Source organism: Seriola aureovittata, chromosome 2 (assembly GCF_021018895.1).
Source record: "Seriola aureovittata isolate HTS-2021-v1 ecotype China chromosome 2, ASM2101889v1, whole genome shotgun sequence".
NCBI classification, from domain to species: Eukaryota; Metazoa; Chordata; class Actinopteri; order Carangiformes; family Carangidae; genus Seriola; species Seriola aureovittata.
Window position 1 is genome coordinate 16,452,346 of NC_079365.1, and position 25,960 is coordinate 16,478,305.

At 39.0% G+C, this 25,960-nt stretch overlaps 2 protein-coding genes across 5 annotated transcripts in view; both read right to left on the minus strand.

The window, feature by feature from the left end:
* The window catches only part of bsnb (bassoon (presynaptic cytomatrix protein) b), a 64,717-nt gene extending 48,167 nt beyond the window's left edge, over nucleotides 1–16,550 (minus strand). For all 3 annotated transcript variants that reach the window (XM_056394327.1, XM_056394318.1, XM_056394308.1), the window contains exons 1-2: nucleotides 16,250–16,550; nucleotides 7,316–7,706 (exon numbers count right to left, since the gene is read on the minus strand). In XM_056394327.1, coding sequence (XP_056250302.1) covers nucleotides 7,316–7,706; nucleotides 16,250–16,428 — 570 coding nt within the window. In that variant the 5' untranslated portion in view covers nucleotides 16,429–16,550. The remainder of the gene's footprint in view (nucleotides 1–7,315; nucleotides 7,707–16,249) is intronic.
* A 1,475-nt stretch (nucleotides 16,551–18,025) lies between these two features.
* On the minus strand, nucleotides 18,026–25,369 carry bap1 (BRCA1 associated protein-1 (ubiquitin carboxy-terminal hydrolase)). Of its 2 annotated transcripts, none has more exons than XM_056364225.1 (17): nucleotides 25,190–25,369; nucleotides 24,857–24,886; nucleotides 24,680–24,734; nucleotides 24,372–24,504; nucleotides 23,928–24,047; nucleotides 23,416–23,477; nucleotides 23,106–23,248; nucleotides 22,832–22,910; nucleotides 22,617–22,740; nucleotides 21,876–22,017; nucleotides 21,575–21,759; nucleotides 20,806–20,942; nucleotides 20,159–20,622; nucleotides 19,677–19,915; nucleotides 19,373–19,465; nucleotides 19,206–19,278; nucleotides 18,026–19,035 (listed from the first exon to the last, which is right to left on the minus strand). In XM_056364225.1, exons 1-17 carry the CDS (start codon nucleotides 25,224–25,226, stop codon nucleotides 18,902–18,904), a joined length of 2,250 nt encoding a protein of 749 aa, XP_056220200.1. In that variant the 5' UTR covers nucleotides 25,227–25,369; the 3' UTR covers nucleotides 18,026–18,901. The 2 variants fall into 2 exon arrangements, with proteins under 2 accessions (XP_056220200.1, XP_056220193.1); XM_056364218.1 differs by having other exon boundaries at nucleotides 19,677–19,918.
* Nucleotides 25,370–25,960: the final 591 nt, after the last annotated feature.

Sequence of the window (25,960 nt, forward strand, 5' to 3'; positions counted from 1 at the left end):
GTGCTGTGTAAAGATGTGAAGCTTTTGATATTCATTTTTGTTGAGACTGAGCTCCAGAGATGTTGACTCTACTCAGCTGTAATGTCTGAGACTGCATTTTGTGCTGTTGTTGTACTACAGTGTATTACTGTAAAGGTAGCTATCATTGTATAATAGACAACAGCATAATAATAATAATATACACCACCGCAAATACACCACCGTAAATTACAAACATTACCACAAACATGTACACATATATATAGAACTATTTTTGATTAAATTAGATTGTGCAGCTGTTTCTATCCACCCATTTTAGTCAGTACTAGAATATCTGCTGCAAAGGAAAAGTGCGTGTGGACTGATCAGCCATATGGAAAATATACAATGACTTGACAAAAAAGTCTCAAACTAAAGAAAACTGTGGAAAAATACAGTCCTAATTGTTGGTAGATAAAAAAAAAAAAAGCACAAAGCCTAAAAAGGGAGTGTGAAGAAATAAGCATAATGTATCTTAAAAGTATAAAGAATGCTATAGACTTTGAAATTTGCAATAGATCATTCTCAACATGAAGCACTGACAGAAAAATGACAAACAAATCATTTCAGTATGTTACAGGGATCTAGAGTGTAATAGTGATGCTACTGTGCTGACACACAGATACAGTTTGGTTAATAATTAAAGTGATTAAAGTTTGCGTATAAAACAAATGTCAAATTTTTTCAAAGTTTGAGCTTTTAATGTGTCTGTTCTGTCTTACTGTATTACAGAAGCTGGGTTAGAGAAATGGACTAAAGACGCTCATGTGGGCCCGCATTTTGACACAGACTGACAAAATGTGATGAGTCCTAGTATTCCGTGTTGGAGATCCAATACAAAATGACTATAGTGAGCTGGGACTTTAAATGCAATGAGTTATGGAGTAATAATTAAACCGGTGTCCCAGATTTAGTTGCTGGCAGTTCTCATTGCAAAATATTTTGGTATATGCAAAATTCAGCATGTAGTGTCTCAGCTGGATTCCTGACCCAGTTCATATCGTTTGTCCACTTTAAGTTTGTGAATACAGCCTCATGCACTGTGATCCAATCGCACATTTAATAGAGATTCAGAAATATTTAATTTCCATATTTTTTGGTGTCACCTGAGGAGTCAGACTGTTCAGGCATTGATAATGGGGTATGTGCATGCTTTCTTAGTTTAGATGATCAAGACTTTTTAATCTAAACTCTGATATATTTATATATATCTATATCTATATAGATATATATATGTTATATGTTATAGCTACAGTATATCATAATGATATAATAATTATTTGAACATATACAGTACATACTGTATCATATGTGCCATGGGGCTTTCATTTTTTTCTGAAGTGGTACAGCCTCAGTCGCTAACTCACCAAATGTTGTTGTTGATGGGAAGCCAAGAGTGAAACTATGGTTCATTTTGTCCTTACAAATAATTAAACAGCTAATTTCTCTCTGCAAAACCTTTGATGACTAGCAGTTCAGTCTCATAAACAAAATGAGTACATTTCTGTGCAGGATATATCTTTTAATTCATTAATTTGCTTCATCATCTTCAAGCACACACTGGAGAGACAGACAGACAGACGGACGGACGGACGGACGGACGGAAAGTAGGACAGATGGACAGACAGACACATTCAGCCTCAGAAAGATAGCCTATCCATTTCAGGGCAACAAAACTTAAAAAAAAAAAAGCAAAAGAAAAGAAAGCATGACAAATGAACAGACCTCGAGGGCCTGAACTAGAATGGTATCTCCAAATATGAAACATTAAAACTCTTTGTGTGTGAGAAATCACATCTGATTCTCTACTTTAAGTCTTACACAGATCACCCATGTTGGATGGTCATCTGTGGCATCTTTTGCAACTTCAACACATATAAATATCATTAAGTCAGTATTAGTGACAGATCCATAAAATAACCTCATTGTCTTCCAGATCTGAATGCCATTGAATCTCTTGTGCCACATAATGCAAAGTTAGAGGGGGATTAGAGATGTCTGATGCTAAATATTTGAATTAATTTGAGAGGATTAAGGAGTAGGCTCTGGCTCCCTTGAGGTATAATGGACTTATCCTTCACTAATATGACCGCATCGTTTTAGTTTAAGTTTTATTCATTTTTCAACAAGCTATTATTTGTCCTTCAGACAAAAAAAAATCACACCATGGATAATTTTGGAACCTAACTGTGGTCAGGAGCTCTCAGTTTGAGGCAAGCAGTAAAGTTTTGAAGAGTTCAGATGTGATCACAAGTTGAAGTTCAAACTAAGATCAATACTCTGTACCTGAGACACTCACAACCTACAAAGCTGCACAAAGTACACTTTGAAAAAGTAACAGAATGTTTACTTATGACACTATGGAAAGCTATTTCTGCCAGATTGTGTTATTGTAGCATCTTGAGAAAATCAATTTTGAGCCTTGGGATTAGAACTTGGTCAACGTTAAAGCCCCCCCCCCGCCTCCACCTGAGAAACCTGGAGGTATCTTACTATAACTCTGTATAGTAACACAGCTGTACATGTGCAGGAGGGAGCTGAAACATTATTGGACTGACTGGCCACCGGTGTGACTCATACCAGCTACTAGTCACAGCTAAAAACCCTTTTATAAAAAAAAAAAAAAAAAACGGTTGGTGGGAAACTATTTCTGGACTACACTCAAGGTTCTAAATTTACCCACAAAGGACGACCCGAAAGCTGCAATAACTGATTTTTTTTAACACTTGGGGGCAGTGGAACAAGCTGCAAACACAACATTAACATATTATCACCTTATAAAGTTGTTTGTGGTGAAAGTGTTTCAGCCAATGTAGAGCGACATAAATATTAATTTAGAGTTGTGTACCTGACAAATGTGAGTCCAGTATTCATTCTCCTTGTAGCTCTGCTTTGGTTCTCCAACTCTCTCTCTCTATAATTACTAAATGCTCCACCATTTTCATCAGCTAGTTGCTAACTTTGTCTGTCTGCTGTTTGGTGCTGTGTCGATATTGTTACTATGTGTTAGCTTTTTACTGAAAACAGCTGCCTGCTGCTTCTGGAAACAAGGTTTGAAAAAGGGAGGACAACCAAAACATTAAAGTTGCAAGCAATAAAACCAAAACAATTACATGAAAGACGCTCAAATTATCTGTAAAGATGAGAGGAACTTTAGACGCGAGTGATAATTTCTGTGGGAGTGGCTACTTTACACACTTTACATGTAGTCATGTGATCCATTTCTAATATAAAACTATTGATTAGTGCAGCTTTAAATGACAAAACATTATTGTTTTTAGATAAAAGTATCCATATCAATGAAATACTAATTTGTCTAATCTTTGTTGAAAATTTCAAAAGGTAAAATATTGTTGGCAAAACAGATATCACAGTTTTTAGTTTGGTTGCTAAATCTGTCTAGTGCAACTGTCAACTGTTGCCACCTACTAGATATATTTTGGACGGGGAGGAGGAGATATATAGAGTGCTTCTTCAGAGTCCTTTGTGTGGGAGCTTTTGCTAAAACTGTTCCTCAGCATGTGGGATTGTTGGTTAAAATGAAAAATAAAGCGACTCTAAGGAACTCTTCATCCAAAAGCATTAAAAAGTTATCTCATCATCATTTCATGAATACCTCAAAGAATGAGTGTTTTGGCAACGTTGATGCCTCCATCATGGAGAAGCACACTACACTGCATAAAGAAAACATTTTGTTTTTAAAAGTGCATCAAAATCATTTTTTGATTTGTTTCTATATTGTGTATTTTTGTACTGCGGTGCAGAATCAGTGCAATTTTGCATAGCGTTAGTATGAACACTGACTATTATGGTTAATTTATGATGATGCTTTTCTCTCCCGTCCTGTCTCCCCCTCCCACCACACAGCTCTCTCCCTCACACTGCTCTCTCTCCCTCTTTCTCTCAGCTGTGGCTTCTCAGGACCAGGCCATCACTGCAGACAGAAGGAGGGTAGGATCTATAAATAGAAAATGAACCAATTATAAAGCAGATGTTCCCCTGTCTGATGGTGGGAGAACACTGTCACGGGGGGGGGGGGGTGTCTGTGGTATTTTCACTATCTCTCTGAGCTCTTGTTCTTTGTTGTTTTATTCTCCGTCTCCGAGTCGGTCTTTGACTGTCTCATTTCTGACTCTGTCTGGCTTTCTCCTCCCCTCTTTCATCACAATGTTCTTAATCGAACACCTCCTTCATTATTTTTTCAACCTACATCATAACATGACCATATGCGCAAACCCAGGTATATGATTGCTTGCACATCTCAATTCTCATCTTACATCTTTAAATAAATCTTGTGTTCTCAGCCTGACTGACAGCTCTGTAACAGAGTGTGGCGTATAACACCCATTTGTTGCTCGCTGTTTACATCTCTCTAAATTGCACTCCCGTCACCAGGTTGTTTAACACAGTTCTGGCTTGTATTATTTTATAATACAATAATATGAATTATCATCATCCCTCAAACAATGCTACATGAACAGGGATTATCATTATCAGAAATTTCAACTGACAAGAGTAAGTTTCTTGCTAAATGTTAAGAGGGAAAAAAAAGATGTAATTTATACTTTTAATTCAAGGCTGGAGATACCATTTGGGACTTTGTGGTGAATAAGCATAATCTAAAATATCCAGATATGGAATCGCCCCCGGTCATCAACACTTTAATCAGCACTGCCATCTTTCTGTAATTTGAGGGGAAATCCTCTTCAATAACAGATTTTCCTCATATTATCCCTGTAATCTGGGACAGATCAATCAGTGTCTGTGAACTATTGTAAACAGAGACACATCTCTTACAAAGCAGGACATGAACCCGGCTTGTGTTGTCATCAAGAGACTAATCCTGGAGCTGCAATAAATGAGAAACTGTTTTTATGAGAAAATGCCACAGGTGATTTTTCTGTCAAAACACCAGATGTACAAATGAAAACAACTTTTATAATCCTACAAAATCCATGAAGTCTGTCTCCGCTTTATTATAAAAGGTCAAAATATCTCTAGGATATATGTCTCCATGAAATACCAGATCTTATTTTTAACTTACGTGGCTGTTTATCTATAAACATAACAATGTCTCTTCCTGCTTGGAAGGAACTTTTCGCTTCCTTTCCATGGCTATCTGTTTCACCTGCTCTGTCCTTGCCTTCACTGTAATCGTAATTCCGGTCATCATCCATTGTAATTCCTGTTGTCTTCAGCATTATCATTACCTTGATCGGCAACAACGTGGCCATCATCAATTTCGGTGATGAGTGATAAGGCTGAGTTAGATATGCTGCAGTGAGGCAGAGGCCCAATCCATGCTAAGTAGGTTAGGGGGGTAAATCTTCAGGTCTCCAGAGGCTGAGCGTTTTCCCTCCATGTCTCTCTCCCTGTCAGCATCTGACAAGCTCACCAAGGCTGAGCTGAAAAATACCCATAGCATCCACCTCCGCTGTTCTCTTTACTGCCATGCTCTCCGTCACTCCCTGCCATGATCTATTCTTTACTGTCTGTCTCCACTTTGGTCCACGCATTTCTTTCTAGTCCTTCCATCACCCACAGCTTCCTCTTTCCAACAGAGTCTCCTGTCTTGTATACACAAATATGCACTCATGCATGCATGCACTCAAGCTTACACACACCCATTGTTCCATACATTTGTATTCACGCTTCAATAGTTCAAAAACTAAACATCCTCGTATTTATTAAGCCTGCAGTTACTTGGATAGCCTGTAGGCCAGCTTAACTGACATTGCATCTTGGCTGCAATTTGCAACATGACTCACTAGAGTTGATGTGAAACTTTGTGACAGATGACACAGCCACACTTGACTCACAGTAACAGTGAAGCATAGCTTAATTCAAATTAGGCAAGTCATTTATTTTAGGAAGAAGGCAATAGGCTTTCTCAGCTACCTGTTAACAGTGATGAGTGTTTAGATGCATATGAATAATTGTGAATGAAGGGGAAATGTGTTGTGCCGCATCCAGTGGTGTTATAAAAAGCTTTGTTTGGGAGAGGCTCTGGGCATGATTTGGAGCCTCCTCACTAGTTTCTGTCAGAAAGGATGGATATAGCTTTGTCCAATTGCTATGTACATTTACTGTGTAACATCAGCTGTAAAAGAACGTAGCACTTGCTCATGATAAGAGCCCATGATTCATTACAGCTAATAGGAAGTGACCAATATATTAGTGGGCACTTCGGCAAAGGACTGAGTGATAACCAGGTCTCTGTGGATGAAAGATCATGAGTCCACCAGATCATTAAACACTTCATCAATCAAGGTGAACAATGGCTAGAACTATAAGTTCACAGCTCTCAACAAGCATGCAACTAATTCACATCTTGACTCCCATTCAGTTGGTGCAGTCCAGCCCATGAGCCAGTCTCATTCAACTTGAAAACAATAGTCATCACCAACATTACTCACAAAACGTCAATGAGAAATAATTACCACAGGACAAATTAGAGCATAATGTAACACCTGAACCACCCACTTTCATCCAAATTTAAACATGCACACTCTGTATTTCTGTCAATATACTTTATAAAGACACTGCAGATGAAAGGTATGTACTGACGACAGTTTTTCACAATGCCACCTCTGTCACCAACACCTGCTATGGATGCTATGAATAGGTTGAGCTGTCATACAGCTGGGAGGAAAGAAAATGGATATCTTGAAAATTGAAAGACTGTCAATCTGTATGATGTACCAGCCAATCGATATACATGCATGACTCATATGTTTATGTATATAGCTCCACACAGGGGAAATAAGGTTACGCTAATCAAAGCCTGACAGTATAAAGATCCATGGTCATATTTTAAAGCATCGTTTGTCAGCCTGATCAAAATCATGAGAACTCTGAAGGATATCCTGGTTCTCTGCAGACAGGTCTGTAAATTATTTATATTTTATATTACACGTTTCATTCAGAAAGTCATGTGCCTGATCATAGCCACCCCATTGCTTCTTTCCCTTTCGCCTTTGGGCAGTATGTTAAAACATATGCCTGAATTCATTCAGAATCTGTTTGTGGTGCAGTCGATTGCACAGAAGCTTTTTTTTTTTTTAACAGTGTTTTAGATGTTTTTGTTTTTCACGTGAATGCGTCCTTGGCAGATGCTGACTGTGTTTGTAACAGTGCTGACTTCAGATGCATGACAATATTTACTGGGTTTATGTAGCAGGTTGGTTGTTGAGTAAACTTTTATAGAACTAGAGGAGTCGGGAAAAAAAATCTGATAATGAAAAATGTACAACACTGGTTTCATCCTGGTGAATCTCATTCGAGCGGCACCGCCTACCTCTGTGAGGTGAGGGTTGGGGTTGAAGCCACACTGGTTGCACACCATGGAGCGGCACTGTGTGCAGGTGTTGAAGTTCGGCTTGTCATCCCCAGTGCCCATCAGATCGGTGGTTTTGCAGACGGGGCACAGTTTGCTGCTGGGCATGGGTGCAATCTGAGGCACAGAGTAAGGGGAGGTGGGGACGCTGCCTCGGTCCGGGGACACAGAAGGGGACCTCCCAGTCCTGCTGCTACCCACATCCACCTGCAGACTCTTCCTGGCCACATGACCCTGGCCCTGCTCTCCTTGAGGTGTGGCATGCTGCGGGGTATCATGGGAGGCTAATCTGTCCCCTGTCCCATGACCACTCTGGACTCCAGCTTTAGGTCCTGGGTCTGACGGCGGTGGTCTAACACAGATGATAAAGAGAACACAGGAAAAAGTTGAAGTTAGACCTGGGTCCCGAGTTAGATGTTTATGTTTAATAGATTTTTAAGAAATAACACCTAACAAAGTTAATTCAACTATGATATACTTTACATTGAAAAAGTTATAGAAAAATAGTTTGCCAAAGTAATCTCATCTCAAGGTCCACTTTTTAACCACATCCCATTGTCTTTGTTCAGTAGAATTTGTTTTGACAATTTGTTTGTCAAGCAAATGGACTTTGAAATGGATCATCAATTAAGATTATTTTATCAAAATACTATTTCCAAGTTCAATATTGAATTTTCATGCTCAGTACAAAAATGATAAAACAAAAAAAAACTAGCAACCATGTTGTGATGGGATCACACCAGCCGCAACAACCATTAATATATTGACATTACCTTCCATGAGTATTCATTAATCATTACTGAATTATTACTACATTATTACATAGTAGTACTCAGCACTCATGGGTCAAACGGCTGTGACACTAACATGCTGACAAAGTCGGTCCACAGACAGACACACACAAAACACCTGCCAAAGTACTCAAAACCACCTCCTGCTACAGAGGGTGTCTCCAGGTGTCTCCTTGCCATGATGCCACACACACACATACATACACACACACACACGCGCACACACACACATGCATGCACACACATGCACACACGCACGCACACGCACACACACACACACCACACACACACACACACACACACACACACACACACACACACACAAGGTGAAAACAATACCAGACGCTGTCACAGCTAGTAAATGTTAAAAGCAGAATCTCCTGAAGCAGCTGCAGTTGCATATTTTAAAATATGAAATATGTTGAATTTGGAAATTGTATGTAGGTTATATTTATTGTATAGTTCGGCTACAATTGTGCCATGTGTACATCAATATATTTATAATTTCTTACCTTTATCTCTATTTTTTTTTCTACTTCTTATTTTCCACAGTAGTCTTTTAGCACAATATGCCTCACAGCATTTCACTGCACATTTTGCTTGTGTACGTGACAAAGAAAACCCTTGAATCCTTGAACTATATTCTCTCTTTCTTATTCTTATGCAAACACAAAATCTGGAAAAATCTTCTGCCCACAGGAGTCCCTTAATCACAGACACACATTTCATTGCAATCATCACATCCTTTGGACATTGCTGCAATCCCATCTATAAGTGACATGGAAATAACATTTTACATTTATGAATATGACTGAAAATTGTTAGTTTTGACGTCCACATTTCGACAATATTTTCAAGGGATTTTTTTTTTTTCCAAGTTAGTTTTTCTTTTGCTAACCTGCATTTACATCAGCAGTGACACTGCAAGCAAAATGTAACCACAGCAACCTTTTGGGGCGATTGAGAGTAACACTGAGGGGGCTGATGAGAGAAAAACGGCGTAAGTAAGTGAGTAACAATGAGTAAGGGAAAGATGGATTCAGTGATTGAGTGAAATGATGAATATGGCACAGGTACATTGGTGAATTTAGGGGCTTTGCTTTTTGTTAAAGCAACCTAGTTTGTAGACCTCGTAACATTTAAGCACTGCACAGGAAATATAAAATGTAGCTTATACCTTTTGAAGTACAGCCTATATTTTTAATGAGCTGCATTTCATGTTTTCTTAAATAGCTTTTTATACCAGCAACTTAATTTCAACAGCGCTACTTCTTCTTGAGTGGTATATTTGGAGCCCTTCAGCTCTGAGATGCTCTATGTCCAAATTCCATTAAAAGATTTTATTGTTGTTCATGATGTGATATCAGACTACTCAAAACACTGGCAAACAGAGAGGCAGATGCTAAATATTTTATATTGCCTCTATCACTTTCTGTGAAGTGCTCTTTGTGGCTTGTTTTCAGTCTTTGAAGCTGTTCTGTTCAGGCCTCAGTTATGTGTTTAGAGGGGACCAAAGGTAGTGTATCAAACAACAGAATTGTAAACTTTTGGTTCTAGCTCATTCTGACCCTCAGGCATAAGTGCCAATAGTTAAATGGAAATGGAGGATTTCCACTGTCATAACAACTTAGACCTTGTTTTGTCATGCCCGTCATCTTCAAAGACAGGCTCAGCAGCAGCCCCGTGTCCACAGTGAGAGAAGGGTGGAAATAAAGGTTGGAATAAAGGAGTTAAAACAGAGCATGTTAGCAATTGTGAGTCACTGCGGATGACTTGAGCTGCTGCACAACTCTAACCTTGTTCCACTTTCCACAGTCCTGTGTTCACCGAACCCATCAGGAAAATCTAGCACTTTTCAAACCATCACTGGAACATTATATTTGAAATTCAACACAGACCTGACAGTATGTTGGCAGCCGCTCCCACTCTGTCTGAGGCTAAACTGGACTTTTGAGGATAACGCTAAAGACAACTAAAGTCTAAATCTACCCAGTGTCTTCACAAGATAGAAGGTAGTTTCACATAATAATTATCACTTTAAAAGCAAAGGCACCAAGTGGAGTCTCTTGTGATTTATGCAGTGCCTCAGGCATGGCATAATGAGACTCTGAAGAAGACTTTAAACAGGAAGACACCTTTTCAAAAGATTTCTTTAGATATTCTCGTCCATCAGCAAACGGGAGTCCACTGAGAACAACTTGTGGTCTTGTGTCTTTTAAGCACTACAAGTTGCTTGCTTTATCACAAAGTGGACAGTGAAGGGTCTGTAAGCTGCCAATCTCATGTAATTGGAGCTTCATGTGAAACTTCCTGTCGTAAGGAAACAGAAAGAAAGTCAAATTCTCGACGCAGCCTCAAAAATACAAGTGATAGTATCTCAGTGTTACTGTTGAAAACGTCAACACGTAGAACAAACTGATTAATGCAGCAACTGCATGACACTAATCTTAAAGGAATAGTTCAACATTTTGGGACACGTGCCAATTTATTGTCTTGCTGAGCATTCAATAAGAAGATTGAAAACAACCTTGTACCTATTTAGCAAAAATACAGCTAAAGGCAGCAGCTGGTTAGCTTAGCTTAGCTTAGCACAAAGAATAGAAACAGCTAGTCTGGCTCTGTACAAAGGTAACAAACTCCACCTACCAACACATCATAACCTTAGTTACTGCTCCCAGGCCACAAAACTGCCAGCACAAAAAGCTGCAATGTATTGTTTTTACCCTTCAGTTGTTGATTGGTGATCTTAAAAGGTGCTGGTAGGCAGATTTTGTGACCTTTGGACAGAGCCAGGCTAGTTGTTTCCCCCTGTTTCCAATGTTTATGTTAATCTAAGCTGCTAGCTGTAGCTTCATATTTAGACAGACATGAGAGTGGTATTAACCTTCTCATCTGACTCTCAGATAGAAATCAAATGAGTGTATGTCCTTTAACATGTAGTGTAGGCCTATATACATAATGTTTTGAACAGACTTTGTTGGCACTGTCAGCCAGGACAAGTGGGACCTGACAAGACAATCAACATTTCTCAGTGGCAGAGTATAGAAGGTGTATCCAAACCATTGAACGTGCTGGCTTGTGTGTTTTGATATAGTAAAACATTACTACTACTAAAACATATAGTAAAACTTAATATTCGATCAATTAACAGCCAAAACAAATTCTTTCCCCCTTTGCAAAATATCCAGTATTATAAAGGCCACTGACGTTTGCAAGGCTCAGCACTTTTTGATAAAAATCTAATGTTCAAATGCATTTTCATTTTTAACACAGAGAGCATTCTTTCAAAATCAAATCAAAGCTAAGCTCAGTAAAATATCAGCAGTCAAGTGTGCCAATTTTTCTAGTATCCTTCAGCAGTATTGCACCCAGACAATGCTTCAACTGACAATACCAACTCTGAGAGGATTAATCAAAGGACTGGCTGGTACAAAGTACCAACCCATTACTTTTAAAGGGTTCACTGAACAATAAAGAGCATTGCAAGTAAATAATTAACGAACAGTTAACAGTCACATTACAAATAAAATGTGTACATTATATGATTAGAGAAATAAAAAAAGAATTAATAAACATGGCTTTGCACTGAAATCTGACTGTTAAATATGTCTCTTGGTATAGGGGGAATTATCTGAAGGAGCCGGATACGGTATATCTGTATCAGTATCCCTACACTTGAAATGGTATATGTTTCTCATTGATTTATACCTCTGTCCACTGGAAATGAAACTGGGTAACTGAGGCTACTGAGTGAAATCTATCTGGTGCCATCCATTTAGTTAAATTTATAGGTCAAAGCACAAAGGTACCAGAGGCCTCTGATTTGCACAAAAGGATGTTAAAGGGTTATATTTGCTGGACACCGTGGTTGTTTGTGCTTTTTGTAAGTTCTCATTACCATGGTTAAAGTGGAACAAAGGGGATTTGACACACGTTCAAGTAATGTCTGTCAAAAATGATGACAAATGCATCTTTGCTAGCTTTTAACAAATAGCTGCTCTGCGCTGCATTCACACAAAATAAAAAGGAATCATAGACAAAATAAAAGTATTTAATTTTTCAATTAGCTAGGCGTGTGACAGAGGCTCTGACAAACTCCCATATCAAGACTATTATAAAATGCATAAAAACGAATTATTCCAGTGTCTCTGACAGAGGTGGGTGGCACTGTTATAGGCCACAGCACTTCTTGTTCCATCATTTAGTATTGGACAGGCTTGGCAAATCCTCAAAAAATAACTGATGAGCCACCGAGACATGGTTAAGAGAGCGCTTACTGTAGAGACAATATTTTCCCCATCATGCCGGTCAAATGAAAATGCAGGAGCTTCTTAAATCGTCTACATAAAAGTCACAGCTGGCCCTTAAACGATGATCCCACTGACAGCACACAAACTGTGTGTTATAGTTTTCTTTTATGGTCATTCAAATGAGTGGCAGGGGGCACCAAAAGTTTATATTTATATATTATCAATTCATTAAAGTCACAGAGCTACAGATATTTGGTTTTCATAAAAATATATACCCGAAGATCTTTGAAAAACCCAGAAGGTTATTTAACAACTCTTGATCTGAATCCTCAAAGACTCTTCAAAGCATCTAAATGAAAAAGTATTCCATCAAGATTTTTTAACCTGTTTCCGAAGTTACAACTCTTTTTCCAAATCAAAATAAAGATGGTAGCTGGAAATGACATGCCCTTGCTCAATTTGTACATCATCAATCAAAATTCAAAATGTTGTGATCAGTTATATTGGTACATACTGATGTTTCTTCCCAATAGGCTGTATTTTCATACAAAAGAACATGTTGATATTTTGTTTGTGTTTTGCAGAGAGAGCAAGGACACAGGATTAATAAACAGAGTCACAACCTGAGAAACAGGTTATAAATCTTCTAAGATGACAGACTATTTTTTTTCATCCAGATGGTTAAAACAGTATTTGAAGATTCGGCAAAAACCTTCAGAGCAGCAGGAAGTGTTGTTACATGACCTTTGGGGGTTTTCAAAGATTTGCCAGGTATATATTTCTTGGAAAATCAGAAGCTTAGCTGTGGCTCGAATGCAATGATAATACATGAGAGGCACAAACAGTGTCCGCTTCCAGCTAAACCTACCACTGTGTCTGTTCTGCCAGAATACACAGAGTAGAACAGGGAAACTGGGCAGCGTTCAGCTTGGTCACAGCTTCGTCCCAGTCTATTTGAGATGGACTGTCTACGGTCTGAAAGTGTGAAAGGTACTAAGGAAGTATGTTGCACTCTTTTAGTCAGCTTCACATACAGGGCCCAAACATTCAATACAAGCATTTCTTGCATGATTTAGAGCGTTTAAAGTCAGTGTAACCTAAAGTTCCAGCCGTTTGCCACTGACATATGTTACAAGCTTAGAACAAAAGTGCTCTGAATACACTGTCACAAGCTTTGGTACCTGATGTCTTTTTAATTGAAGTGTCTATGTTTGGACAGCAATGCTACACTGCCAATGTCTCAAAAAATGACATTAATTCTCTGAGTCCTACAGATGTCATAGTGTCATAAATAATGAGAGCAGCTTTTGCATTATTTGTTTGAGTTGTGATGACCGTTTGTTATGTGTAGCCTAGTGTTCAGTGCTTTCATTGCTCAAGTTAAATTAATTATGAAGAAATACAGTTTGTACACTGTGTCTAAAAACATGACTGCATCCATTATTTTCATGGGTTTTAATGGACTGTAGTTTTATTTGGGTTTGTATTGGAATTAAAATCCATATTGATTTACATTACTTCATGATTAACATTATTTGAAAAAAAAAAAAGGGAATATCAGTGCTATATGTTGGACGGACTGAATAAAGTAGCCCTCTCATAGCGTTCGGTAACATATGTTATTACATGATGGAGCAAGTCCAGGTCATCACAAACTCATTTGCCGAACAGAAAACAATAAGACGACAATATGGCAGCAGCACACTGAGCACATTGTTGTTAACATGGGAAATATCTGGAGCCGGTCTTTAACACAAGGTAGTATTTCTTACAATTCTGAATGCTTGTCAGTTATGGTCATCAGGTCAAGATGACTGTGCACTTAGTCAAAGCTGTTATGATAAGAGAAGAAAACAACTATTGTGTTGCTTTGTGAAGCAGGAGGGAAGGACGACACCCTTAGCTTCATGGACTCCTCTATGGATTTAGCTCTTTGAATGTAATGAATAAAACATAATATGGTCCAAAATAGAGCAAAAAATGCCTATATGGAATTCACTTGTGAATAAGGTTATATATAGCATATTATGCCCCCATTCATATTAATAGGCCAACTCATAAAATGCTGCAGCTCATTTTAATTAAGATTAAAGTCTCCTATCTACAGTCTCAAACCAGCCACCATTTCATTGTTTCTCACACGTTCTCACGAGTTCTTTGTGGGAGAGTTTTTTAAGGAAATGTCCAGACTGAATGTGCAATGATCTTAAGAAAAAACATTTTAGTCAGCCATATGATATACTCTCTCACTCTCTGCCCAGCTCTTACCATCTCTCTCTGTGTCTCTTAGCACACTCAGCCTCTCAGCTCTCACCATCACTTTATGAGACACCTTGGGGTGGATACCAGAGAGAAATCGAGATATAAAAGAATCATGAGCTTACATGGGAGCTATGAGCCTTTAAACCTGCCCCACAGTCAAAATACAAGATGAACAGTGAGTGCTTCTCCAAACATTAAAGGTATATATGGTAGACTATTTGCAGAACAGCTCAACATTATACATTTCAATCACTTTGTCTAATAAAACAAATCAAGCAATATGTCTGTGATGAAAGACTGATTATCCAAAGATGCAACACTTCTTGAATTTAGCTCTGAAAAGAAATATATCTTTATATATCTATAGAAACTGTAAGCAGGTGTGGCAAATCCAAGATGCAGCTGTGCCTCTGCATGTGCTTATTCAGGTCTACAGCTGTTGAACTGTGTAATTAAGGCAATATCAGATCTTGTTGGGAGGGTAATCCCTTCCACACACCCACACAGAAAATACAGACCCACAGGCTACAACATGTGATTACACACCAATGATATGGGCTAGTTTTTGGAATAGGCAAATATTTTATCAGCATACATTGCCTTATAGTACAAGCCAACAACGGGGTTTTCATAAATAGCCTAATGGAAATGTTTCATTTCAGAAGTCTTCTATAACATTGTTAACGTGTCTGGGCTCAGTCTGGATGGATTTCTTATGGAGAGATGCAACGCTACTCTTCCAGAAGAAATGACCCTATTCTGTGCAGTTGACGGTGGTGAAAAACAATTTCCACTGGCTCCATATAGATATGAATTGAGATCGGATAAGTGAGACAGCTGTGGCATATGCGTTACGGTCCTGTGCTCACAATGACGCCGGTGATATCTGATGGTAGCATTGTCATCCTACACAAGGCTGTCATCAGGATACAGACGTCTCCGCATCAGGAAGAAGGTGATTTCTCAGAATAAGTCGGTATTTACTGATATTCACGTCAAGGCATGTTCAGGAAATCAACCTGTAATGGAACCGACTCGGCTCTTCAACGTGAGACCCTGTGCACTTTGCATCGTTTACATTTCTTATTTATTTATCACCTGAAGCTATGGGGACATTAATATTTCTGAGATCCATTCCTAAGTCTTCATATTCACTTGGCACTGCCTCACTACGAGGGAAAAAATGTCGCTCTTTCATTCATGATACTTAGCTACTGATGCCTCAGGACAGACACCGTGAAAACGGGCGTAGAAATTTCTATTGAACCGTCTGAAAGCTATATTTACCTATTATTGATTCTACATCGAAAGCGTTGCATATTAAATTTGACTTCGACCCAAACTCACGTTGACTAATAGGGTGGTGCTGCCAAAAAGCAAAAAATGGGTCTCAAAAAGGGGTGGTGAATTGTGTTGACAAGGATATTGAAATAAATAATTAAGCACCCATTCAAGTCTATCTTCACGCAGTCGGTTGATCCTATATCTACGCTCCACATCGTACAGATGTATGGTACACGCCACGCTGCCGTGTAGCCTCCCTGATTTCTCTCCACAGTTTGGCGGAGAAGCGTCCTAGCTATCGCGGCTACCTGTTAATCCCCGGCCCGGGTCCAGCCCCACTTCCTCCGGCTGGCGCTCCATTGCTGGGCTTGATGAGCTGTCCAGAGTCCGGTGGTGCTGAAATGGAAGCCGGAGCCCCTGCTGCAGGGACAGCGGGGCCGGGCTGTCCCGGCTGTCCCTCCCCTTCCATACTAGCCTCGTTCCCCATCGCCTCGGGATAGGTGTCGACGGAGAGAAACGATGTTGTAGGTGGTTCTACAGCTGTGGTAAAAACTCAGATGAAACTCAGCGCTGCTCCCCTTCCGCCATCATCACCTACAATTCAGCATCCCGCACGGAGCACGCGCGCTGACGGAGAGGGTGAGGGAGCGCGCTGACGTAATGGGTGGGAACTTGAGTGGCTCGTACGTGCGCGTTCACGGTGCTCGGTTATCTCAAGTCACCATGCAGATACCTCTGGGTCATCAATGGCACATGACTGGGGACCACTGGGGCCTCCCCGATTGAACTCCAGTCTTTCCTCTTTGTAGACCATTGGTTTTATAAGATGAATGATGGGTCCTTGCCAGAGACACAAAACATTGTGGGCTACATGTTTGAAAATGGTACCATAATCAGCAAGTTGATCTAGAGAAAAATTTTCTGCACAGGCCTATTTTGATAATCAATTAATCGATTCATTCATTTTTCATGAAAGAAATTGTGAAAAAGGCAAGGCAATTTTTTTTTATGTTTCATAGAATAAATTATTAATTTAAAAATAATTAATTGAAAATAATATATCACATTTGACTATATTGTATTTTCATTCTTATGAGCCCACTGTCAGTCTTAGAGGAAAAATAAACTAAAATTCAAACTCACCCAAATAGAATCCCCGATATTCTCTACATCCGCTACATATGAAACATTTCAAACAAGCAACATGTCAACATTGGAAAATGAACAATGCAATTTCTGTGGGATATTTTACAAATACGCTGCTGGGCTATATGATGCCAGCCAACCAAATTACAGGCAAACAGTGGTGACATAACAGTACAGCATGGATTTATTTAACTCAAACATCTGCTCCACTGAAGATGTGTGGCTGAGGGGTATTTTTTTAGCTCCCACTCCCACATAGGCCACTGTGTGTACTCTGCCAGAGAGAAAGTGTCATTTTTATAAGATCATCATACCAGTACTCAAACATATCCTTAGGTAAAGACAAATAGTGTCTGGTTAAACATAAAATAAAACACATACTGCAAGTCATGTTAAGATTGATAGGTTTACCTATCATAAGATCAGTGTATCTAGTGGTAAATTATGTTACATTTTACAAAAGACTTTTACTAATTTGGGATTATGTAAATATAATTTTCAAATTAATGTGGATTATTTTATTCAGCAAAACAAAAAATGCAGCAGTGCAGTTTTTGTTTTGCTACAAATGGAACTGTCAGGGATGAAAGCTGAGATTCCTCTGGCAAATCCAGGTTACCAGTACAAAAACACCAAGAATACTATATATCATCTGAATAGAAATGTGCACCAAAGCCATGCTGCTGCAACACAATCATACTGTAGTAAACCCCAAGTCCATTTTATTGTGAATGGCATCTTCTTACCACATAGCGTTGAGAAAAATCTGAGATGGTCCCACTCCTCTCTGAATCACTGCTCTCCCTAGTGTACACTAACTGTCACTACAATAAAACACTTAGTTCTATCTAAGGAATCTATACAGAAAGTTAATCTAATACGTGTGTAATCTCAGATCTATCACTGTAGTCAGGTCAATTGAAAACCCCCAAAATACATATTTTCAATGACTTTATTTTAGTATGAATTGGCAAGCAAAAAAAAACCCAACTGAACAAGAACAAAAAAAAAAAACTGAACTCATTGTACAGGTGAGTCAATTAACAGATACATATGTACAAAACACACAACTGCACACATTCCAATTTAATATTCACTCACGCTGAGATCCAATTTCAGGTACAAAAATAACACAAGAGCTTGTTTTTCATTTGCAGGACCTCAAGAGAAATACATACACAGCTAGAGACTCTCCGCTGAAAACACATTCCAATGAAAAGAAAAAACCCTGATGCATCATGACTTCTTCTTGAGATTAAAATTGTCCATGAAGAATGTGATTAAAAGGTGCTTTTTATATTATACAGTGAAATACCTACACTGAATATACTGAAGCTGAAATGCTGTGGATGAATAAAACATGGCCTTTTTTGTCAAAACATTCAATACTTCACTGGCACCTTGAAAACATGAAAGAGGGACACAGCTGAAGAAATTCTGACTTAAAGCGAAGTGTATATTTAGTGACATACTGAGGCATTTTAGAGAAATTCAACAAATTACTCAAACTGTACTGACCACAAGACCGTAGAGAAGATCTTTCAATAAAAAGCATTCAGGTGCATCATTGGGGACATATTTCATATTTACAAATTGTAGACAGCATTGGCACAAGAAGAAAATTTACATTGAGACTAAAATGGAGGTACATATGTATATACATTAGGGATAAAAGGGCTGACCAAATACATGGTGATTTCATGGAGAAGAGGAGGCTCTGACTAAAATACAACACTAAACTGTCTTTATGAGAGAGCTTCAGGAGTGCAGCAACTTATCTTTCTGTTACTTACAGAAGTTATGATTGTTTGTAATTACTGGCGTTTGGCTTTATAAGGTCGGGAGCGTTTCCTGCGATCGGGCTTCCTCTGTTTGTGCAAGCGGCCAATACTTACTCCCTGCCGACGACGCACCGAGATGTTTTGCTCCACAAGGCTAGCCAACATTCCTGCAGAGGATACCGAGTCAGAAATGAAGGTGGGAGGAAATAATGAAAATACGAACAAAATAACAGATTTTTGGCATGTCAATAGGATTTTGTTTAGCATCTTTTCTCCCTTCTTCTTCTTTGCAAAACAAATTAAGAAGGAAAGTAGCAAAAGTGGTGATCAGATTTACCTTCTTGGGCAAGCATTGATATAAAGGTGCAGATGAACTCGTCATAATTATGGGTCCTCCTCTGATCATCAATCTGAAAAAATGAAAACAAAAGATTCTGATTAAAAGCAAATAAAATCACCATCACACCAAGGGTATTGTATTGGTTACAGGTAAACACCACCTACTTTGTATTTCTTTCTCTTTTCCACTTCTTCCTTCAGATACACCTCATAACTGGCAATGTCAGCCTCTACACATTTAAGCAGCGCAAGCAGCTCCTGCAAGAGACGGAATAAGATGAACCGCTCTGTGTGGTTCTTCATTTATTTTAATATTTTCAGCATACAGCCTGAGAAACTGCTCCCTAATTGGCAGTACAAGCAAAAAAGATGAAGGTACAGTGATACAAAAAGAAATCGCAGCAGGCTTATGGCCATACCAAGGTTCATATTACAGTATATTATAACACAGGGGATTTTCTAGACTTACTTTCGGTGAGTACTTATCCCCAGGAGGCTTGCTGTCTGCAGCAGTTTCCGTAGCATTCAGCTTTTCCTTGCTGGGTTTCACCTCTGCTCCATCTTTGCTCTCTTCTTCTTTCACCTCCACAGATGGTCCCTCGTCTCCCTCCTTCCCTCCTTCCTTCTCTCCTGCTACGAGTCCTGCTTGCTCTTTCTCTTTTGTCTTCTCAGGAGTACAAGGCCGCTTTGTGCCATCAGTAGCCAAATCTACTGCACAGGCAATAATCAAAGTAACAATCAATCAAAACTAGCTAGACACAGACAATCTATTATTAAAAGAAGTCTATGTTATACACATTACATTACTCAAACTGTTTACTTCTACTGTCTAAAATATTAATATGCTCTGACTCTAATATCAAGTGATAGGCTCAAAAGCTTACATCAGCAGAGGCCTTTAAACCACCTTTGTAAATAACATGGACGACAGTCATGATTATGTGTACTCACTAGAAGAGGGGAGAGCATAGATCACTCCATCCTCCTGCAGGTGTAACAAGGCGACGCTGACAGAGGGACCCAGTTCTCTTACAGCACGATTATGTCTGGAGTCTAGCCTCAGCATCTCATCCTCTCCAAACAGCACACGAGACAGATGGGATGCAACTGGACTGGACGGGCGCGTGGCGGCCTGGGAGCGAGCAGGTGAGCGCAGCGGGGAGTTGAAGGCGCTGCCAATCTCAGACGCTGTGTCGGTGCTTTCGTTGCTGGGTGTGGGGGAGGGCTGTGAAGCAGATGTGATACAAATGCCCCCGGTGCGGCCTTCTGTGCGTACGGAGAGAGGCGTATTTAGTGCATCTTTCCTCTGGACTTCTTTCTTCAGTTTCTCAGCCAAGACACTCAGGGCAATCTGGCTTTCCATTCCAGTCCCAACCCGCCCTGGTCTCGAACGCAGACTTGATTTCCGCCTAAACCTGACAAAAGCAAATATAAAACAAATATTACAAAACTGAACTACATTTATACTAGAATTACCATCTTATGTGTTTTTGCAGAACATTATGTCTTTATGTCAACATTATGATGTCTATTAGACATTTAAGACATTTAAGTAATTGCCAAGGGCTGGTATTTATACCTATACACATGTCACTAACCTGTTTGAAGTGCCTGCAGATCCAGTTACTTCCTCCTCATCATCCTCATAGTCATCTTCATCATCAGAGTATGGTGGTTGGGGAGGAGGCCCTGGCACACGAGAGCGACCAACTCCAGCAGCAAGATCTTCCTCCTCCTGTCAATTAAAGAATCTTCAATAAGACTCCACAAAATGATTTTATGGGTCACCAAAAACCCCCAAAAAACTCAGGCTGTCTAAAGTACAGGAACTGAATTTTTTTTTTAATTTAAATTAAATTTAAAATTCCTGTTGAATCAGTCTTACAGTAGAGAGGTTTTAATTTTCTCAATAGTAACACTCTGCTAAAGAGGCATTCTGCATCTTTCTGCCTGAGAGTGATCGATGCGAGAAGAATAAAACAAGAGAGAGAAAGAAAGTTTTTCAATGAGAAATCAGAGAGGAAGAGAGAGAGAGAGAGAGAACAAAGTGTCTTAAAACTCATATCTGAGACAGCCAGACAGCAACATGTAATCTGTGTTTGTTGCTATAGATTACTTAGTAATATTTCTATCTCACTGCCAGTCTCACCGATCAAATATATTTCCATGGAAACAAAGTTAAGGTCATCCAAAATTTCGCATATATACTGTAGATGACATTGTCAAATAAATATTTCTAAACCCTACTGTAAGTCTTGAACACACGTCAAGCAGAAACAATTTGTCAATTAGCTGATCAACAGAAAACTAGTCGTAAACATTTTTGATAATTGATTAAACTAATCATGTTTAAGCAAAATCGCTCACCTGCATCGGAGACTTAGCGTAGTTGTGGTTGTCCAGGAAGGCAGGCAGGCGTTGAACGATGGGGTTGGGACTGGTGACTTGCTGCAGACCTCCTCCAGTGGGGACTGGCGGTTTGCCCATGACTTTAGCATTTCTTGAAGGGCTAGGAGCATCCTTGGATTGACCTCCTGACTCATCCACTGAATCTAAAAGAATAGTCAGTGTATTTATAATTATCAGTTTAATGTTTGTGATAAGCCCCTACACAATCTACAGGATTAAATTCAGAGAAAGACAGTGGGAATAAATCCAACTACAGTACCTGAAGAAGCCTGATCAGCCCCCTGGGCTGTAACTGGCTCGACGTCTGTCTCTTTCTTGATCGCCGTGGCGCTATCATCAGGAGAGGAGGAGTCCTGCTGCTTCTTGTCATGGACAAGCTCTGGCTGGGTGAGCCGGATCATCTGAAGTCATGACAGAATATCTTAATTGTCCCCTCAAAAAAACAAAAAATATTCCACACTATATTCACCTATATCAGTAGACAGCAGGAGATCCTGCTTGGCCAAGGTTTGGTCCTTTCTATTTTCCCTTACAAATTTCCACTTGGACACACATAAAAGTTTAGTTTAATAGTTTAATAGTTTATTATGAGACATCACATCAAATATCAGCTATAACATGCAGCAAAAGCAAGTTTTTCATTTTAAATTAATAAGATGCTACATTGTGCTGCCATTTTATAACCTCCTGGAGGAGATGTTAGCTGTGAGGCTTGCACAATATGTCACCATTATTAGTGGGTGTGTATGTGTATATGTGCAAAGCAAGCTGTTATTAAGTATTTCTTTTTCACTATATGATAGTATGATGTATGACATGATATGTGTCATTTTATATTCTGTGGAAATGTAGGACGGGGTCCAGAACAAATTTCCCTATGGAGACATTAAAGTATATCTTATCTCACATAATTTTACTGTCTAATCACACTATGTATGTGTGTCACCAAGAACTGCAGTGTTTTGATTTGCCTGTAATGAAACTTCTGGCAGTTCCTGACCTTCTGTAGACCCTCCAGAACAGTCTGTCGATTCCTCTTTAGAATTTCCAGTTTGGACTCGTACTTCATTCTGCGATCAGGCACCACCGCCATCAGGTTGAAACGGATGTCATGGTATGGCTCACTGTAAAAGAGCAGAGCAGCAGCATGAGAATGAAGCCTTGAGGTGTAGAAGGTAAACCACCACTAGCTGAGCTAAATGGTTCAGGACTCACCCAGCAGTGGCCAATCCAATCCTCTCCATGATAACTCGCCGAGCTTTATCAGTCCATTCCTCCTCCTCTCCCCAAGGCCCTAAAAGAGTATTATACTTGAAGTAGCAGTTTTGTACATTACAAAACAACACTTAATACATGCATAGAACTCACAGCGAAGAAATGTCATACAAGGCTTTATTGTAAATAAAGTCTTCAGAATAACGATTATAAAAACTTTATATTAATACCTTAAAAATACTTCAAAAAATATTTCTGTCAGTATGAGTCTCACCATGGTCAATGGGGTAAGCTTTGAGTCCATCGAGCTCAAAGAGGCGGTCTTTGATGGGCACATAGCTAACGAAGTGGAAAGCTTCCATAGTCCGCACTGCACTGATCCCATTCTGTTTCTCCGGCAGGTGCCTCGGCTCCGGTCTCCATAGAAACACGGAAAGAGAGCTTGAGAAACTGATGAATGCACAAAGCCTGCCATCTCCCACAGTATGGCAGACAAATCCCAGAAGATTTTTTTTTCTTTTTCACAGAATTAGCCTGAACATTCACCTGAACATTTTAAAAAAGAACCAGTGACTGTAACCTACCTGGCATGGCTGTTATGTGCTCTGGCAAGCTCTGGGGCATTTCCTATTGCGTAACCTTTACTCTGAAAAATGTTAAATTAAACATGAGAGTCAGAGAGCATGAAGAAAGTTAGAGAGTAAGACAGAGAAAGCCTTTCAAGTTAGCAACTGAGACCAATAGGGTGACTATTGACACTAATGGAGAAATATCCTGATTTTAAATTATGTTTGAGCTCCTATAAGTACTTGAATAAGTTTGGCAAACTCTGTGGGAAATATTTTTTATAGTTTACAATTATCAGTTATCTATTTAATATGTTTGAAAAAATCAGATTTCATTACATATTTCCACCTTGTCTTAAAGTGCCTGTATTCATTTTTCTCAACTTACTATGATTTCTCTTTATGTTACCATCAAAGAAAAAAACAAATCTCAGAGCTGATTCATAAATGAAAGCTGAGAATAAGAAGCACACAATTAAATGACACTGAAAATAACAGACATTTGTGAACGAGTATAAGAAACAACTTACCTCCGGACTAAAGCCTTTTGTGAAAGCTTTCATGCGACTAAGAGTAGTGCCGAGCTCAACGCCACTGCAGTTCAGAAGCACACTCAACAAGGCGTGGGTGGCACATGAATTTGGTATCAGCTAGATACAAAAATGACAGGACAAAAACCAAACAAGTCCCTGTTAGAATTATAATTTTATTTTAGTTTCCTTTTGCATTATTGAAAGATAGGAACACATAAGTAAGGACTTTGAAGTAGTTTCTTCTGAAAGCAGCACAATTTCTTATCACCTCTATGATATGACTTGGAAATTAAAACAATCACCTAATGTGCTCATAAAAAATCTACTATACGTTTTATGACTCCAAAAATGGATCAGTTCTTAAATCACGACCTGTAAAGAAAAAATATCACAGCAGTAACCACAGTGATTGCCAACATCTATCATCACACTGACACTTACCTGATGAGCAAAGAACATATCATTTACAATTTCCTCATCAATGACAGAGGTCTCATCCACCAACGTGTTAACTTTCCTCCTGGATCGACGTTCCTCGATCCACTTGAACAGGAAGATGAAGCCATAGACAGGACTGAAAAATAAAATGATACCAAACATTTTTTACATGTTGTTGCTATAAGTCCAACAAACTGCAAGAAATAGAAAGTTGAATATATACAGAGATGAGCTTGAACGTAAAGTGGCATTCCTGATTTAGCCTACATGTTATTCTTATTCAACAAAAAGATTGGCTTCAGTTTACATACCTTTGACACTTGCTTTGAAGATCATAGATTTCCTCGACCTGGACTCCTTTGACACCTGCAGAATTTACACGCAAAGAAACATTTTAATTTAAACTTTATTCACCCCGAGACTCCAAATTGGTGTGTTGGTTATTGCAGCACTGGGACAGGTTTAGCGACTGTATATGAGCTACTCACCAAAATCTTCCACCAGTAGAGTGAACAGTCCTGAAATGATCAAGGATTGTATTAAGAATCTAACAATTCAAAGCACCAGAAAAGAAATGAAAGAGCAGTGTGTTATTTTTGCAGCTGACGTTACTCCACGTATTTTGCCCTTTGGTTACTTGTTCCATTAACTTGCACAACATAATACACATTAACATTCTGTTAAATATGTTTTAATCCTGCACTGTACTAAATTTGTTTTCTGGGTTTAATAAGTCGAGCTGCTTATGGAGCTAAACTGTTCCTCTGGCTTTATGTGGATGCTAACATTAGTTAGCTGTGTTGTCTGTCGACATTTCTCACCCGGATCGCTCTCGAGCTCCAGCCAGCCTTTGTTCATTTTTGCATGTGTGCACAGCTGACTAATACTTAAGATGTTTTCCAGTCCATGTCGTAAAGAGAGGTAAGAAACTTTGACGGTAACGTTGCGTCCATTCACGAGACAACTGTAGAGAGCTCAACGTAAACACAATAGACAGAGCTGGTCGCTTGCAAACTGCGTCATCAGGAAACGACGTCTGTTCTACCTACAACTTCCTGTAGCCAAAAAAGCAAAACATGAATGAATGAATCAACCAATTAATCAATACACATTTTTGTTTATTAGGTGTAACAGCATCTATATAAAACAATAGACGGCAATTTCTAAATAATAGGACGTAAGATATAACCAAGGTGAAAATGTTAATATAATACTTTTCGTATTTGTGGCCATAAAATTTCCGCTTTTCTACAAAGTAAGCTCCACGCTTTTTTCTGTTCTGCAAACTGCAACATTTATGTATATTTAATGCCAGCCAAACAAACATTTCAAACTACAATTTTAGTATTTTAAACTGTACAAGACGTGCAACCTGAAGTTTATTAATCACTCCTGTTTTGGTAGGAATGTACAGGACTAAAGGGAATCCTGTTTTGGGAAACAGCAAATGGTGGCCTATTCCTGTCTATTCTTTGGATATAGCTTGCTTACTAAAACAAGGTTTGGTTTTATTATGCTTCTAACACACTTATCCAAATATTCCAAAAAAAAAAAAAAAAAAGAGAGAGAATAAAGGCATGATTTCAATAAAA

What these genes read in the sequence shown, in the direction of transcription:
- bap1 (XM_056364218.1), bottom strand. Translation starts at nt 25,226, where the DNA reads ATGAACAAAGGCTGGCTGGAGCTCGAGAGCGATCCGG. An exon ending in CAAAAGGCTTTAGTCCGGAG is followed by an intron (nt 23,478 to 23,927) that starts GTAAGTTGTTTC and finishes AACATTTTTCAG; the next exon opens with AGTAAAGGTTACGCAATAGG. An exon ending in GGCTGATCAGGCTTCTTCAG is followed by an intron (nt 21,760 to 21,875) that starts GTACTGTAGTTG and finishes CTATTCTTTTAG; the next exon opens with ATTCAGTGGATGAGTCAGGA.